An 18962-nucleotide genomic window follows, 5' to 3' on the forward strand; every position below is an offset into this window, starting at 1 on the left:
AAGGCCAAAAAAATTGTGCTACCGCACGGTATTGTTATTTTATTGTGTTACTTTTTTTATTTTTTTTACTTTAGTTTATTTAGTAAATAATTTCTTAACTCTTTTTCTTGAACTGCATAAGGGTTTGTAAGCATTTCACGGTAAGGTCTACACCTATTGTATTCGGCGAATGCGACTAATAAAATGTAATTTAATGTATAGCATTATCCTTCCTACCGTGGAGGTACATCATTATCCTTCCTGCCGTGGAGGTACATCATTATCCTTCCTACCGTGGAGGTACATCATTATCCTTCCTACCGTGGAGGTACATCATTATCCTTCCTACCGTGGAGGTACATCATTATCCTTCCTACCGTGGAGGTACATCATTATCCTTCCTACCGTGGAGGTACATCATTATCCTTCCTGCCGTGGAGGTACATCATTATCCTTCCTGCCGTGGAGGTACATCATTATCCTTCCTACCGTGGAGGTACATCATTATCCTTCCTGCCGTGGAGGTACATCATTATCCTTCCTGCCGTGGAGGTACATCATTATCCTTCCTACCGTGGAGGTACATCATTATCCTTCCTACCGTGGAGGTACATCATTATCCTTCCTGCCGTGGAGGTACATCATTATCCTTCCTGCCGTGGAGGTACATCATTATCCTTCCTGCCGTGGAGGTACATCATTATCCTTCCTGCCGTGGAGGTACATCATTATCCTTCCTACCGTGGAGGTACATCAGTACAGTTTTGGATGCCGCAATGTCTCCCTCCCCCCTCCCTATGTGTGCGCGTGTGTGTGTGTGTGCGTGTGCGCGTGTGTGTGTGTGTTTGATCTCCAGCTCCACTGTAATGAGAAAATAATCTCTGCCTAACGAGTATGACCTCTGCGCTGAACTCTTGTTAGCTGCATTGTGAAACCAGGGCCTGGCTCTGAAAACAGACCACTATATGAGGTGTGTTTCTACCCCCCCACTATGTACCTCAGTGGTGACCTGTATACTCTGGGCTATGGTACCTCCCCTGAGGTTCTTCTCTCTCCTCCCCCCTCCTCTTCTTCTACACAGGGTGCTGAATGAACACTTGGGGGAAAAGGAGGTGGAGCTGTCCTTAACCTTCGACGCGGTGGAGGAGACGGATCTGGGAAACTACACCTGCTATGTGGAGAACCACATTGGACGGAGGAGTGGCAGCGCCATCCTGCAGAAGAGAGGTAGGCCAGGCCTCAACACCACTGCTGTCTGCTGATAATACTGCTGAGACAGTAACACTTTAGGCAGACAGGTTTATGGGTAATGTTTCCCTTGGGAGGGGTGCGGCGTCATGGCATAATACCCTTTGCCGACTTGGGCACTGACCAATTAAATCCCCATTTCTTCACTTGTCTAATACTCTGTGTCATGCTACAGTTGAAGTCGGAAATGTACATACACCTTAGCCTTAGCCAAATACCTTAAACTCAGTTTTTCACAATTCCTGACATTTAATCCTTGTAAAAATTCCCTGTCTTAGGTCAGGTAGGATCACCACTTTATTTTAAGAATGTGAAATGTCAGAATAATAGTAGAGATAATGATTTATTTCAGCTTTTATTTCTTTCATCACATTCCCAGTGGGTCAGAAGTTTACATACACTCAATTAGTATTTTGTAGCATTGCCTTTAAATTGTTTAACTTGGGTCAAACGTTTCAGGCAGCCTTCCAGAAGCTTCCCACAATAATGTGGGTGAATTTTGGCCCATTCCTCCTGACAGAGCTGGTGTAACTCAGTCGGGTTTGTAGGCCTCCTTGCTCGCACAAGCTTTTTCAGTTCTGCCCACACATTTTCTATTGGATTGAGGTCAGGGCTTTGTGATGGCCACTCCAATACCTTGACTTTGTTGTCCTTAAGCCATTTTGCCACACCTTTGGAAGTATGCTTGGGGTCATTGAACGCATCTCCTGGCTAAATTCCCAATCTGGCCCTCAAACCATCATGGTCACCTAATAATCCCCAGTTTACAATTGGCTCATTCATCCCCCTCCTCTCCCCTGTAACTATTCCCCAGGTCGTTGCTGCAGATGAGAACGTGTTCTCAGTCAACTTACCTGGTAAAATAAAGGTAAAATAAAAAAATAAAATAAAAAATTGTCCATTTGGAAGACCCATTTGCGACCAAGCTTTAACTTCCTGACTGATGTCTTGAGATGTTGCTTCAATATATCCACATAATTTTCCTGCCTCATGATGCCATCTATTTTGTGAAGTGCACTAGTCCCTCCTGCAGCAAAGCACCCCCACAACATGATGCTGCCACCCCCGTACTTTACGGTTGAGATGGTGTTCTTCGGCTTGCAAGCTTCCCCCTTTTTCCTCCAAACATAACAATGGTCATTATGGCCAAACAGTTCTATTTTTGTTTCATCAGACCAGAGGACATTTCTCCAAAAAGTACGATCTTTGTCCCCATATGCAGTTGCAAACCGTAGTCTGTTTTTTTATGGAGGTTTTGGAGCAGTGGCTTCTTCCTTGCTGAGCGGCCTTTCAGGTTATGTCGATATAGAACTCGTTTTACTGTGGATATAGATACTTTGTAACTGTTTCCTCCAGCATCTTCACAAGGTCATTTGCTGTTGTTCTGGAATTGCTTTGCACTTTTCGCACCAAAGTACATTCATCTCTAGGAGACAGAACGCATCTCCTTCCTGAGCTGTATGTCGTCTGCGTGGTCCCATGGTGTTTATACTTGCGTACTATTGTTTGTACAGTTGAACGTGGAAACTTCAGGCGTTGCTCCCAAGGATGAACCAGACATGTGGAGGTCTCAAAACAAATTCTGAGGTCTTGGCTGATTTCTTTTGATTTTCCCATGATGTCAAGCAAAGAGGCACTACGTTTGAAAGTAGGCCTTGAAATACATCCACAGGTACACCTCCAATTGACTCAAATTATGTCAATTAGCCTATCAGAAGCTTCTAAAGACCATTACATACTTTTCTGGAATTTTCCAAGCTGTTTAAAGGCAGGGTCAACTTAGTCTATGTAAACTTCTGACCCACTGGAATTGTGATACAGTGAATTGTGAAATAATCTGTTTGTAAACAATTGTTGGAAAAATGACTTGTGTCATGCACAAAGTAGATGTCCTAACCGACTTGCCAAAACTATAGTTTGTTAACAAGACATTTGTGGAGTGGTTTAAAAACAAGTTTTAATGACTCCAACCTAAGTGTATGTAAACTTCCGACTTCAACTGTATATGCCTCCAACAATCTGTATGACTGTTGTAAGTAGCCTGGCTGAACTCAGATCTGGAGAGAGAAAGAAATACATTTAAGAAGAGATCGTATTGAGATAGGTATAGATCTATAGGTAGATACTGAAAGAGCATGAGTTTGCAGAGAGCAGAGTTTGATCCCCTTTTGTCTTTGTCTTGGAAGGGCAGATCTGATCGAGTCAAATTTATGTTTCATAGCTTCAGTGCAATAAAAACTACAACCAATAAATAATCAAATTTGCAGTTTTACTTGATAATCACATTTTCTTACGTGGAACCATGTTTTCACATGTATTAAATTGACAGTTTGCATGTTAACACCACCTTTTCACATGTGACGAGAATAACATGTTTTCACCTCACATGTGAATTGTAGTTTAACATGTTAAAAACCTTTACGTGATAATCTGATATTTAATTTTACTTGGGAAAAACATTCACATATGAAAATCAAAGTTGCAGTTTCACTTGTAAAAAACCTCAATGTGAAAATCTCACTTTCACATGTGGAATTTCATTTTCACATGTGAAAATCACATTTGCAGTTTCATATGTGTGAACTTGCAATTCCACTTGTGAAAGTGAAAATCTAATTTGCAGTTTCAGATATAAGAAACTCCAACTGTGAAAATCTTACTTTGTGGGGTTGAAATAATGTTATTCTCCTCACATCTGAAAAGATGGTGTTAACATGTTGCAGTAGCATCCAAAAAGCCCAAATGTGGAAAATATTTTGCGGGACATTCACAGGACCGTGGACATAATACATTTTTCAGGGGGCAGGTTAATTGATCACGTTCAAATGGCAACATAGTTCTGCTGTGTGAAGGTCCCTGCCTGTTAAAGGGGAAATACGTAGTTGCTACATCCATTTTTGGACTTAGAAATTAACGATATACACTACCGGTCAAAAGATTTAGAACACCTACTCATTCAAGTTTTTTTAAACTATTTTCTATATAGTCGAATAATAGTGAAGACATCAAAACTATGAAATAACACATATGGTATCATGTCGTAACCAAAAAAGTCTTAAACAAATCAAAATATATTTTATATTTGACATTCTGCAAATAGCCACCCTTTGCCTTGATGACAGCTTTGCACACTCTTGGCATTCTCTCAACCAGCTTCACCTGGAATGCTTTTCCAACAGTCTTGAAGGAGTTCCCACATATACTGAGCACTTGTTGGCTGCTTTTCCTTCACTCTGCATTCCGATTCCTCCCAAACCATCACAATTTGGTCGGGGGATTGTGGAGGCCAGGGCATCTGATGCAGCACTCCATCATTCTCTTTCTTGGTAAAATAGCCCTTACACAGCCTGTAGCATTCTCCTGTTGAAAAACAAATAATAGTTCCACTAAGCCCAAACCAGATGGGATGGTGTATCGCTGCAGAATGCTGTGGTAGCCATGCTGGTTAAGTGTGCCTTGAATTCTAAATAAATCACAGACAATGTCACCAGCAAAGCACCCCCACACCATCACACCTCCTCCTCCATGCTTTACAGCGGGAAATACACGAGATCATCCGTTCAACCACACCGCGTCTCACAAAGACACGGCGGTTGGAACGAAAAATCTCCAAGACTCCAGACCAAAGGACAGATTTCCAACGGTCTAATGTCCATTGCTCATGTTTCTTGGGCCAAGCAAGTCTCTTCTTATTATTGGTGTCCTTTAGTAGTGGTTTCTTTGCAGCAATTCGGCCATGAAGGCCTGATTCACGCAGTCTCCTCTGAACAGTTGATGTTGAGATGTGTCTGTTACTCGAACTCTGTGAAGCATTTATTTGGGCTGCAGTTTCTGAGGCAGTTAACTCTAATGAACTTATCCTCCGCAGCAGAGGAAACTCTGGGTCTTCCATTCCTGTGGCGGTCCTCATGAGAGCCAGTTTCATAATAGCGCTTGATGGTTTTTGCGACTGCACTTGAAGAAACTTTAAATGTTCTTGAAATGTTTCATATTGACTGACCTTCATGTCTTAAAGTAATGATGGACTGTCGTTTCCCTTTGCTTATTTGAGCTGTTCTTGCCATAATATGGACTTGGTCTTTTACCAAATAGGGCTATCTTCTGTATACTCTCCTACCTTGTCACAACACAATTGATTGGCTCGTTAAGAAGGAAAGAAATTCCACAAATTAAAAATAGTAAAAATAAAGAAAACCCCTTGAATGAGTAGGTGTTCTAAAACTTTTGACCGGTAGTGTATACCCATTGATTCTTGAAGAATATAACTTACAAATGCCTCATGAACTTAGTTAAACTCTCATACCCCATCAGAACCCAACATATACAGTGCATTCTGAAAGTATTCAGACCCCTTGACTTTTTACAATTTTTTTACGTTACAGCCTTATTCTAAAATGTATTAAATCTTTTTTTTTACTCATCAATCTACACACAATACCCCACAATTTTTTTGCAAATGTATTAAAAATAAAAACAGAAATACATTATTTATATAAGTATTCAGACCCTTTGCTACTCGAAATTGATTTCAGGTGCAAGAAATTGTCCGTAGAGCTCTGGGAAAGTCTAGCTCCACTTATGTTTCGAAGATTTAAACCTTCCAAAGAAAATGCCAAACTCCCGCAAACACTGTTTGAGGCTACAATAGCACTGATCTTGAAAAAAGATAGAGATTCCATGGAGATGTCGTCTTGTCGTGTTGTTACTCCCCACAGAAAATAAGGTGTTGACAAAGATATTGGCAAACCGATTGAAAAAATATATTTCTGACATCATACACCCTGACCAGACAGGTTTTATCCTGGGCCGACATATATACTACAATTTGAGACGCCTTTTCAACATATCATGATCATAAAGTTGAGGCAGTGGTAATTGCTCTTGAAGCAGAGAAGGTATTTCATCAGATTGAGTGGAAGTATATGATGTCGGTTCTGGAGCATTTCGGGCTTGGAAAGGAATTTATTAATTGGATAAGAATTATTTATGCACACCCAATGTCGTCCGTGGTAACCAATCAGGAAATGTCGCAGTCATTCTGCCTGTTCAAGGGTTGCCGACAAGGGTGCCCTATTTCTCCTGCTGTCTTCGCTATAGCCGTGGAACCCCTTGCTACTCTTAACAAGGAAGACAGAATTTCAAAGGAGCATTCATACAAGCACAAGATAGAGGGGGGCTTTGGCCTTCCTCACTTTAAACTGTATTATTGGGCTGCTAATCTGAACATTATGTCTTTCTGGAGGGAAAGTTTACCTGGGATGCGACAGAATGATATGCCTTCATGGCTTTTGATTGAACAGGCCTCCTGTCAACGTTCCTCACTCCCTGCACTTGTTAAAAGTCCATCATATGTGAAAAAAAGCCACTTATGACTCTAATCCAGTCATTTGTCATACTCTTAGGATCTGGAAACAGATTAGGTATTTTCTTAACATACCCACTGTATACATTGACAGCCCGATTTGCCTGAATCATGCTTTCCACCCTGCATTGGATGATGTGGTGTTTTCACAGTGGAGGGAGAAGGGGCTCACAACAACTGGTAACTTATACATTGATGGTCAGTTAGCTTCATTTCAACAATTACAGGGTAAGTTTAACATGCCAACAACAAATTTTTTCAGGTACCTCCAAATCAGGAATTTCTTAAGGACACATATCCCATGGTATGGCATTAAGGCAAATAGTACTACATTAGATAGCCTGATCCTTGTCAAACTCCATTCAAAAGGGTCGGTCTCTAGACTGTATGATGTGCTACAGGCCCACATAGAGGTATCCACAGACATTATTAAAAGGGCTTGGGAACAAGAACTTGGTTCAAAAATCTCAGATGAGGACTGGGTAGAAGGAATATATACCACAGTTCAGTGAAGGCCAGACACAACCTTGTACAGTTTAAGGTGATACACGGGTTACATTACTCAAAAATGAAACTGCATAAAACATTCCCAGACACCTCACCACTGTGTGAGAGGTGCAAGCAGGATAAGGGGACGTTGACCCACTTATTTTGGACATGTCCTAAGTTACATGCTTACTGGGCTCTCATTTTTGATTACTAATGTTCTTATGCCTGAGATCCCGTTAACTGGATCGATATGACAACAGCCAGTGAAAGTGCAGGGCGCCAAATTCAAAACAACAGAAATCCCATAATTAAAATTCCTCAAACATACAAGTATTTCACACCATTTTAAAGATACACTTCTTGTTAATCCCACCACAGTGTCCGATTTTAAATAGGCTTTACAGCGAAAGCACCACAAACGATTATGTTAGGTCAGAGCCAAGTCACAAAAACACAGCCATTTTTCCAGCCAAACAGAGTCACAAAAATCAGAAATAGAGATAGAATTAATCACTAATCTTTGATGATCTTCATCAGATGACACTCATAGGACTTCTTGTTACACAATACATGTATGTTTTGTTCGGTAAAGTTCATATTTATATCCAGAAATCTCAGTTTACATTGGCGCGTTATTTTCAGTAGTTCCAAAACATCCGGTGATTTTGCAGAGAGCCACATCAATTTACAGAAATACTCATTATAAACATTGCTAAAAGATACAACTGTTAAGCATGGAATTTTAGATCCACTTCTCCTTAATGAAACCGCTATGTCAGATTTCAAAAATACTTTACGGAAAAAGCACACCATGCAATAATCTGAGTACGGCGCTCAGAGCCCAAACAAGCCAAAAAGAAGCACGTTCACTAGGAGCAGACGAAAAGTCAAAAAGTTCCGTTACAGTCCGTAGAAACATGTCAAACGAAGTATAGAATCAATCTTTAGGATGTTTAACATAAATCTTCAATAATGTTCCAACCGGAGAATTCCTTTGTCTTCAGAAACTCAATGGAACTCAAGCTAACTCTCACATGAATGCGCATGGTCAGCTCGTGGCACTCTGGGAGAGACCTTACTCAATCCCCTCTCATTCAGCCCCCCTTCACAGTAGAAGCATCAAACAAGGTTCTAAAGACTGTTAACATCTATTGGAAGCCTTAGGAAGTGCAACATGACCAATATCCCACTGTATCTTCAATAGGGAATGAGTTGAAAAACGACCAACCTCAGATTTCCCACTTCCTGGTTGGATTTCTTCTCAGGTTTTTACCTGCCATATGAGTTCTGTTATACTCACAGACATCATTCAAACAGTTTTAGAAACTTCAGAGTTTTTTCTATCCAAATATACTAATAATATGCATATATTAGCGACTGGGACTGAGTAGCAGGCAGTTTACTCTGGGCACCTTATTCATCCAAGCTACTCAATACTGCCCCCAGCCATAAGAAGTTATCTAAAGCCTTCGATAGAGTTATAGCCACAGACCCATTGATCGCTCCGTTTGGTACAGTTGATGGGAATAACCAAGAGGGGAAAGCTGTCTCTCTTTGTACTATATTATCCAAAAGGCTCATATTGCAATTTTGGAAATTGGAGACTATACCTACCTTTGAAATGTGGTTACAGGATTTAGGGAATGTAATACATATGGAAAAGATTTGATACAATACCTCCAATAGAAGTCCAATGTTTTACAAAATATGGCAGCCAATACTGGTTAAATGGTCTAGTCCCGCTTCATATCTGAGTTGATGATCTACTGCTACCCTGTGCTGTACTCCACTAAATATTTATTTTTGGCTTAACTACACTGCTTGTAATGACTATATGTTGTCTTCTTATACATGTACAGTCATAGCCAAAGGTTTTGAGAATGACACAAATATACATTTTCACAACGTCTGCTGCCTCAGTTTGTATGATGCAATTTGCATATACTCCAGAATGTTATGAAGAGTGATCAGATGAATTGCAATTAATTGCAAAGTCCCTCTTTGCCATGCAAATGAACTGAATCCCAAAAAAACATTTCCACTGCATTTCAGCCCTGCCACAAAAGGACCAGCTGATATCATGTCAGTGATTCTCTCGTTAACACAGGTGTGTGTTGACGAGGACAAAGCTGGAGATCACTCTGTCATGCTGATTGAGTTCGAATAACAGACTGGAAGCTTCAAAAGGTGGGTGGTGCTTGGAATCATTGTTCTTCCTCTGTCAAACATGGTTACCTGCAAGGAAACACGTGCCGTCATCATTGCTTTGCACAAAAAGTGCTTCACAGGCAAGGATATTGCTGCCAGTAAGATTGCTCCTAAATCAACTATTTATCGGATCATCAAGAACTTCAAGGAGAGCGGTTCAATTGTTGTGAAGAAGGTTTCAGGGTGCCCAAGAAAGTCCAGCAAGCGCCAAGACCGTCTCCTAAAGTTGATTTAGCTGCGGGACCAGGGCACCACCAGTACAGCGCTTGCTCAGGAATGGCAGCAGGCAGGTGTGAGTGCATCGGCACGCAGAGTGAGAAGAAGATTTTTGGAGGATGGCCTGGTGTCAAGAAGGGCAGCAAAGAAGCCACTTCTCTCCAGGAGGAAAAACAACAAGGACATAGTGATATTCTGCAAAAGGTAAAGGGATTGGACTGCTGAGGACTGGGGTAAAGTCATTTTCTCTGAGAAATCCCCTTTCCGATTGTTTGGGGCATCTGGAAAAAGCTTGTCCGGGGGAGACAGGGTGAGCGCTACCATCAGTCCTGTGTCATGCCAACAGTAAAGCATCCTGAGACCATTCATGTGTGGGGTTGCTTCTCAGCAAAGGGAATGGGCTCACTCACAAACCATCCAGGAACAGTTTGGTGACGAACAATGCCTTTTCCAGCATGATGGAGCACCTTGCCATAAGGCAAAAGTGATAACTAAGTGGCTCGGGGAACAAAACATCGATATTTTGGATCCATGGCCAGGAAACTCCCCAGACCTTAATCCCATTGAGAACTTGTGGTCAATCCTCAAGAGGCGGGTGGACAAACAAAAACCCACAAATTCTGACAAACTCCAAGTATTGATTATGCAAGAATGGGCTGCCATCAGTCAGGATGTGGCCCAGAAGTTAATTGACAGCATGCCGGGGCAGATTGCAGAGGTCTTGAAAAAGAAAGGTCAACAGTGCAAATATTGACTCTGCATCAACGTTATGTAATTGTCAATAAAAGCCTTTGACACTTATGAAAGCTTGTAATTATACTTCAGTATTCCATTGTAACATCTGACAAAAATATCTAAAGACACTGAAGGAGCAAACTGGAATTTTCCCTCTCTTTGGTTGTTACCCTATGCTTTCGTTGCTTTTTTTCCAGTTGCAAGTTATTATTCATTCCAGCAGCATAGCACTCTGCATTCCACAGCTGGTTTGCCTCTGAAGCTAAGCAGTGTCGGTCCTGGTGGGTCCCTGAATGGGAGGCCAGATGTAGCTGGAGGTGGTGAAAATAACATTTAAAAAATGTGCGGGTGTAAAAATATCCCTTGTGGGGATAGAAAAAAAATGACGATGGAAAAACACGTGAGAAATGTACATGTTTTTTTAATCTGTTTTTCTTTGCACAGGTGTAGGATCTTAATTTGATTACCCTGTTTCAGCAGAACTTTGTTGCAGCAGGAAATGTAAAACTTGTAGTGCATTTGAGGTTTAAAAGGCTTCTGAAGTTTCTAATTTCCACTTTGATATTTCAGACTTGATTTTCCCGTACAACCCATACAAAAATGTCCATTAATTATAATCCACATAATAATAATTTTCCTGCTGTAGCAAACCGTCTCAAATTAAGATCCGACATCTGTTTGCACCAACACAGTATTGTAGTAGGTCACAAAGGGCAAAAGCATTCTATTGGAATCAAAGACAATTCTTACAGTACCCATTTGACGTTACAATATCGCATGAAAGATTCCTCCCAAATACCCTCCTAACCTCCCAAAGAGCTGAGTCATCATCTCAACTTGTGCCTTAAGTGTCTCTTTTCGCAAAGAAAACAACCTTTTTCGGCCCCTCAAGCAAATATATCCATTAATGAGTAAGCAGCATAATTTTAACCTATTAACTTTAGGCTTAGAGGCATACAGTGAACTGTATAATTTAGATAGCCCTTCAAATTGAGGGAAATATGTTAACGAATAGCATGTTGGGAAGCAACAAATCTGTCGTTCTGCCGCTGAACAAGGCAGTTAACCCACTGTTCCTAGGCTGTCATTGAGACAGCTTTTTTTTTTCTTAACTGACTTGCCGAATTAAATTAAATACCTATTTTGATCAACAAAATGATCAAGGATCATTGATCATTTTGTTGATCAAAATAGGTAATGTTACCATATGTACTGTATATGAAATCCATAGACCACACACGCATGCCAACCATAATCGTTCTCTTCCTAAAGGTTTTATGATGATTTCACAGATGAATGCGTTCTCACACCAACCGACCAAGTAACACAGTGATGTGTGTCAGTGACGAGTGGCCCGACAGATAGTGTAATGAATGGCGGATCCAGGATGAGAAATTATGCTGCTATCATCTGGAGTGACTGCAGCTAAGATTGATGGCTCATATTTGGTGAATGGCAGCGGGGCCAACATAAAGGATTATTGCTAGTTTTGCAACCCCAGGCCCCTTTCATACACACACACACACACGCACACACACACACACACAAACAGACGTTCAATAATGTGTGTGAAAGCATACAGTGAAAACACATTCCCATATCTCCCTCTTTATGCCATGTTTATGTAAATTATAGTTCCTCACAGAGCACTGGGAAATTACTAAACCCTAAAGGGCCCCAACAACTCTGAACGAAAGCTTCTGTTGACAGTGCAAAGAAAACACTCTTTAGTAGAAAGATACAGAGGAATTGTGGTGGGTAATGTTATTGTTGTGGCTGTTTAGCAGTTTCTCCTCAGTCCTTCATAACTCTCTCTGTATGTATCTATCTCCTGTACCAGACATGTACAGGCTAGAGCTGGCTGGTGGACTGGGAGCCATCCTGCTGCTACTGGGCTTCTTCACGGCCATCTACAAGTGCTACAACGTGGAGATCATGCTCTGCTACCGGAGGCACTTTGGGGGTGACGAGACAGAGGACGGTGAGTGTTTGTCACCTGGGGCTGGGCTGGGCGTGTCCTACATGGCCAGCTCTGGGCCTATACCCCTCCCCTGAGAGCCAGTGTAAGTCTCAGAGTAGGAAAAATGTCAGTGGCCCGGAGACTGTGACAGAAGCCGTTTTCTCACCGTATTAAGGATTCACCTAAGTGAAAATGATGTGCTTGAAATTCACAAGAACTACAGCCGGTGCTCTGACCCTTATTTTAGTGACACAGGCTGAATTCAGAATAAATTCCCATTCTGACCACTTATCCCATAGTTGTCTGTATCCACACTGCTTTGTTTTAGGATTTAAGTTTCACGATTTTATTTGGTTTCTTCACCCACAGACAACAAGGAGTATGATGCCTATCTGTCCTACACAAGAGTTGAGCTGGATTCCATGGACAGGGGCTCCAGTGAAGAGGAGCAGTTTGCTCTGGAGATCCTCCCAGATGTTCTGGAGAAACACTACGGATACAAGCTCTTCATCCCCGACCGGGACCTCATCCCCAGCAGTCACAGCAGTGAGTGATCCCCCGCTTCATCCATCCCCCATCGCTGTCCCTCATGGTAGAGCTTCTCCCTGATGCCCAGAATTCAGTTGACTGTCAAGAGGAATCTCCTCTGGCTGTCTTCCTTTTGCCATTGCTTCACATTCAGAGAAAGAAAAGCCAATCTATATGAGGTGGTGTGTGTTGTGGTGTGTTTTTGTGGGCCTGCATATCTGTCAATGCTGGATCCCCACAAGCCTTCCAGGCAGCTACTCTATTGGTGTTGGCGTCTTACGTGAGAGTGGTGTCAAATAGTTACATGTATGGTAAAGGCAGAGAGGAAATTAAATTCACCAACTGCAGTTGTGTTTTACCAGAGTTTTACATAAGCTTGATACATGTCAATTCACCTTGGTTTTCCTCTTTACACACAATCAAATGTGCACGCACGCAAGCTAACACACTCTTTCTCTCTCTCTCACACACACACACACACACACACACACACACACTCACCAAGCCCCAACAGACACATACAGATCGGCCAAACAAACACATCCCTCCATGGATGTCATTTTGCCCTATACAAAAAATATATACATTATGCTCCCTCCTTGCCCCCCAAATAACTTAGAAACTAATGTCCATTCCTTGCCTAATTTAACATGCAGTGCATCCAAAATAAATCCTGAACTGCTTAGGCTGGTCCAAGCCATGCTTCTATTTACTCACAGGCACACCATGGGACTCAGTAGGGTGTATTGATAGTTGGGAAATTGCTGCATAGGTAATGAATTATAGAGAAGTGTTCAGTTCACTGAGAGGCAGTCTGCCATGATTAATACCAACACATTTACAGATCAGGACAACATAACCAAATGACAATGTGTTTAAACACCTAATTTGTTCAGAAAGAGAAAATATTGAGGAGAGAGAGAGAGGGAGGGGGAGAGAGCGAGAGAGAGAGAGAGAGTAACAGTTTCACTGGTACTTAATTGTATTAATTGATTTACATAATCATCAGCAAATGAAAAAAATGCGTGAGAAAAAATAAAAAGCTCTCCAGCTCAGTCCCGCTCATACAAATTGTATTATTTATGCACTGCAAATTGACCGTGAAATTGCAATGTGTTGTTGCTCTTCCATCATTAATTTTGTTAGGAACTGGCAAGAGATGAAAGGAAGAGCATTTCAAATCAAATCCACTGACATTGCCAAGGAAAGGTTAACATAATGTGTATGCCTATGTCATTACTAATTAAACATCTGTATGTCAATTAATATAATGTATGTAAACATTGTAAATATATTAATCTTTTTGGCCATATTTGAACTCTATTAGCATAGAGCCTCTGTATTGCAGTCAAAATAGGCAACAACATTAATATATTCTCCAAAATCCCATATTCACCTCCTGTCTGGAGTCTGGACACCCCTGATACTGTACATACAGTGCCTCAAACATTGTTCCCCCCTGCTGCTGTCTTGGTTGGACCAGGTCTCTCTTGAAAAATTGATGTTAACTCAATGAGACTAACCTGGACAAATAAGGTTAAATAATAACATTTAAAAACATTTAAAAGTCTCTAAGAGCTTTGCACACCTGGAATGTATAATAATTCGTCAAGCTCTGTCAAGTTGCTTGTTGATCATTACTAGACAACCATTTTTAAGTCTTGCCATAGATTTTCAAGCTGATTCAAAGCTGTAACTACGCCACTCAGGAACATTCAATGTCGTCTTGGTAAGCAACTCCAGTGTATATTTGGCCTTGTGTTTTAGGTTATTGCCCTGCTAAAATGTGAATTTGGGAGACAAGCAGACTGAACCAGGTTTTCCTCTAGGATTTTACCTGTGCTTAGCTCTATTCTTTTTCTTTTAAGCCTAAAAAACTCCCTAGTCCTTGCCGATGACAAGCATACCCATAACATGATGCAGCCACCACCACGCTATGAAAAGTGGTACTCAGTGATGTGTTGTGTAGGATTTTTACAAACGTAACGCTTTGTATTCAGGACATAAGGTACATTTCTTTGCCACATTTTTTTGTGCCTGATGCCATATTGCAAACAGTGCCTTTTTGCAAACAGGATGCATGTTTTGGAATAATTGTATTCTGTACAGACTTCCCTCTTTTCACACTGTCATTTAGGTTAGTATTGTGGAGTAACTACAATGTTGTTGATCCATCCTCAGTTTTCTCCTAATTACAGCCATTAAACTCTGGAACTGTTTTAAAGTCACCATTGGCCTCATGGCGAAATCCCTGAGCGGTTTCTTTGTTCTCCGATAACTGAGCTTGGAAGGACACCTCGATCATTGTAGTGACTGGGTGTATTGATGCACCATCCAAAGTGTAATTAATAACTTTACCATGCTCAAAGGGATATTCAATGTCTGCTTTTATACCCATCTACCAATAGGTGCCCTTCTTTGTGAGCCATTGGAAAACCTCCCTGGTCTTTGTGGTTGAATCTGTATTTGAAATTCACAGCTTAACTGAAGAACCTTAAAGATAATTGTATGTGTGGGGTACAGAGATGAGGTAGTCATTCAAAAATCATGCAACTTATTATGTGACTTTTATGTGTGAAACAAATCTTTACTCCTGAACATATTTAGGCTTGCCATAACGAAGGGGTTGAATACTTATTGACACAAGACATTTCAGCTTTTCATTTGTATTTCTTTTGTAAAAATGTCTAAAAACTTAATTCCACTCTGACATTATGGGTGTTTTGAGTAGGCCAGTGACACAAAATCTCAATTTAATCCATTTTAAATTCAGGCTTTAACACAACAAAATGTGGAAAAGTCCAAGGGTGTGAATACTTTCTGAAGGCACTGTAAATACAGTATGTACCCCCGATATTTACATTTGAAGTCGGAAGTGTACATAGACCTTTACCAAATACATTTAAATTCAGTTTTTCACAATTCCTGACATTTAATCCTAGTAAAAATGAGCTGTCTTAGGTTAGTTAGGATCACCACTTTATTTTAAGAATGTTATTTTATTTCAACTTTATTTAACCAGGTAAGCTAGTTGAGAACAAGTTCTCATTTACAACTGCGACCTGGCCAAGATAAAGCAAAACAGTGCGACAGAAACAATAACACAGTTACACATGGAATAAACAAGCGTACAGTCAATAACACAATATAAAAAAAAGAAAGTCTATATACAGTGTGTGCAAATGGCATGAGGAAGTATGGCAATAAATAGGCCATAGTAACAAAGTAATTACAATTTAGCAGATTGTCACGTTTGTCGTAATGTGGAAGAGAGGAGGACCAAGGCGCAGCGTGATACGAATACATTCTTCTATTTAATAATAAACGAAAAACACTTGACAAACTTACAAAACAACAAACGAACGTGACGCTATATATAAAACAGTGCAGACACAAGCAACTAACATATAGACAATAACCCACAACCCACAATACAAAACAGGCTACCTAAATATGGTTCCCAATCAGAGACAACGCAAAACACCTGTCTCTGATTGAGAACCATATCAGGCCAAACACATAGAAATATACAAACCAGAAATACAACATAGAATGCCCACTCAGATCACACCCTGACCAAACAAAACATAAAACATACAAAGCAAACTATGGTCAGGGCGTGACACAGATTAACACTGGAGTGATAAATGAGCAGATGATGATGAGCAGATGATGGTGTGTACGTAGTGATACTGGTGTGCAAAAGAGCAGCAAAGCAAATAAAAACAATATGGGGATGAAGTAGGTAGATTGGGTGGGCTATTTACAGATGAACTATGTACAGCTGCAGCGATCGGTTAGCTGCTCAGATAGCTGATGTTTAAAGTTAGTGAGGGAAATGTAAGGCTCCAGCTTCAGCAATTTTTGCAATTCGTTCCAGTCACTGGCAGCAGAGAACTGGAAGGAAAGGCGGCCAAAGGAGGTGTTGGCTTTGGGGATGACCAGTGAGTTATACCTGCTGGAGCGCGTGCTACGGGTGGGTGTTGTTATCGTGACCAGTAAGCTGAGATAAGGCGGAGCTTTACCTAGCATAGACTTATAGATGACCTGGAGCCAGTGGGTCTGGCAACGAATATGTAGCGAGGGCCAGCCGGCGAGAGCATACAGGTCGCAGTGATTGGTGGTATAAGGCACTTTGGTAACAAAACGGAAATTGCTGAGTAGAGTATTGGAAGCTATTTTGTAGATGACATCGCCGAAGTCGAGGATCGGTAGGATAGTCAGTTTTACTAGGGTAAGTTTGCGGCGTGAGTGAAGGAGTCTTTGTTGCGAAATAGAAAGCCGATTCTAGATTTGATTTTGGATTGGAGATGTTTGATATAAGTCTGGAAGGAGAGTTTACAGTAGATGTCCTAACCGACTTGCCAAAACTATAGTTTGTTAACAAGACATTTGTGGAGTTGTTTAAAAACAAGTTTTAATGACTCTAACCTAAGTGTATGTAAACTTCCGACTTCAACTTTAGATATATATATATATATATATATATATATATATATATATATATATATATATATATATATACACATAGTTGAATCTGTTAGGTATTTGTCCATGAAAACACCACAACAGTAGATCAATACCCATACTCGATGAGACTTGGGGCCCTGCGGTAACAACAACACATAGCAAATGGTTGAGCTTCTTCCGTGCTTCCCTGCTACCCTGCTACACGGCTACTCTACTACCCTGCTCCCCCCACCAAGTGTATACTTTATCATGTTTATCATGATCCATACTGTCCACTACTGCTGTACGCACCTTTTCTATTCATATACTGTCCATACTGTCTATACATTGAATTGTTTTGTATCATTAGGTATTATTGCTCTGTTGGAGTTGGAAACTTAATCATTTTGCTCCACCTGCAATAACATATGCAAAATACTGTATGTGTGCGCAACCAATATCATTTTATTTTATTTAAATTGATTTAGCTGCTTATCATTGGCCTCATTATTTCTCCAGTCAAGTTCTAAGCAAGGAGAAAGGATCTCATTTGTGTGCTCACTGTGCTCAGGCAGAGGACTGATTTCAGTCTGCTGCTAATACCTCCATATTGAAACGCTGTGACATGCTATCTTTCATCATAAGCCTGGAATATCATGATAGACAGTCTCAAACTCCTATAGCCCTGGTGGCTGATAGTTTTGAACAAGGTCCCCCACACAGTTGTGGTCCCCCACACAGTTGTGGTCCCCCACACTGCTGAGGTCCCCCACACTGCTGAGGTCCCCCACACTGCTGAGGTCCCCCACACAGTTGTGGTCCCCCACACAGTTGTGGTCCCCCACACAGTTGTGGTCCCCCACACCGCTGAGGTCCCCGACATGGCTGAGGTCCCCCAAACCGCTGAGGTCTTTTCATATGTTAAGTCACATTGATTAAGCTGCAGGTGCATAAGGAATGATCATTCAAATGCAAATTGGTTCTGAGTAATATTTCGTTAGAATGGATCAGACTTAACTCCCTCTTTAGACTACATTGTGTGCTGCCAGAGGGGAAATTTGGTTTTCTTTTATAGCCTTCTATTTTCAGGGGGTTTATTATTAAATACCTACTGCATTAAGCACAGTGTGGACACTATGCTGAGTAAATGAAGTTCAAGATCAGCATCAAGAAATGCTGTTTTAGTCTACTTTATGTTTTTACTTCTTGAGATCTCTGTTATAATGCTATCTAATGTGATTAGGCTTTATATTGACTTACAGTCAAGTGATTTAGCTACGAGGCTAATTATTACAGTAAAGGTCTACTCTGAGCATGTGCAGTAGGAGGTGGAGGTGGGGCACGATTTGTGTGGTGACACTGGTGCCTGTGGTGGTGCTTGGTGTCAGGGAAGGGAGCTGAAAGGCTGTGTGGGTTGGGGGTGTGGTGGTGGAGCAGTATGTGTAGTGTTGGGGTGGGAGGTGGAGGAGGGCCGATGTGTGATGTGACACATGCAGGTGTAAAAGACAGGGCCCCTGCAGAGGAAGGCAGGACACTGCGGACAGTGATGTGACACTGCGGATACCATTTACCTCTTTACACTTCTCTCTTTCTCTCTCTCTCTCAAATAAATTCAAGGAGCTTTATTGGCATGGGAAACACATGTTTACATTGCCAAAGCAAGTGAAATGGATAAAAAAAGTTCAATAAACAATAAAAAGTGAACAGTAAATATTACACTCACACAAGTTCCAAAAGAATAAAGACATTTCAAATGTCATATTATGTCTATATACAGTGTTGTAGAGA

The 18962-nt window shown here is 41.0% G+C and overlaps 1 protein-coding gene across 1 annotated transcript in view; it reads left to right on the forward strand.

Moving 5' to 3' along the window:
- Positions 1 to 18962, forward strand: part of LOC129827616 (X-linked interleukin-1 receptor accessory protein-like 2) — a 471721-nt gene that overhangs the window by 443470 nt on the left and 9289 nt on the right. Inside the window, exons 8-10 of the mRNA XM_055888620.1 lie at positions 1061 to 1206; positions 12078 to 12218; positions 12567 to 12743. Coding sequence (XP_055744595.1) covers positions 1061 to 1206; positions 12078 to 12218; positions 12567 to 12743 — 464 coding nt within the window. The remainder of the gene's footprint in view (positions 1 to 1060; positions 1207 to 12077; positions 12219 to 12566; positions 12744 to 18962) is intronic.

This window comes from Salvelinus fontinalis, chromosome 29 (genome assembly GCF_029448725.1).
Source record: "Salvelinus fontinalis isolate EN_2023a chromosome 29, ASM2944872v1, whole genome shotgun sequence".
In the NCBI taxonomy this organism is placed as follows: Eukaryota; Metazoa; Chordata; class Actinopteri; order Salmoniformes; family Salmonidae; genus Salvelinus; species Salvelinus fontinalis.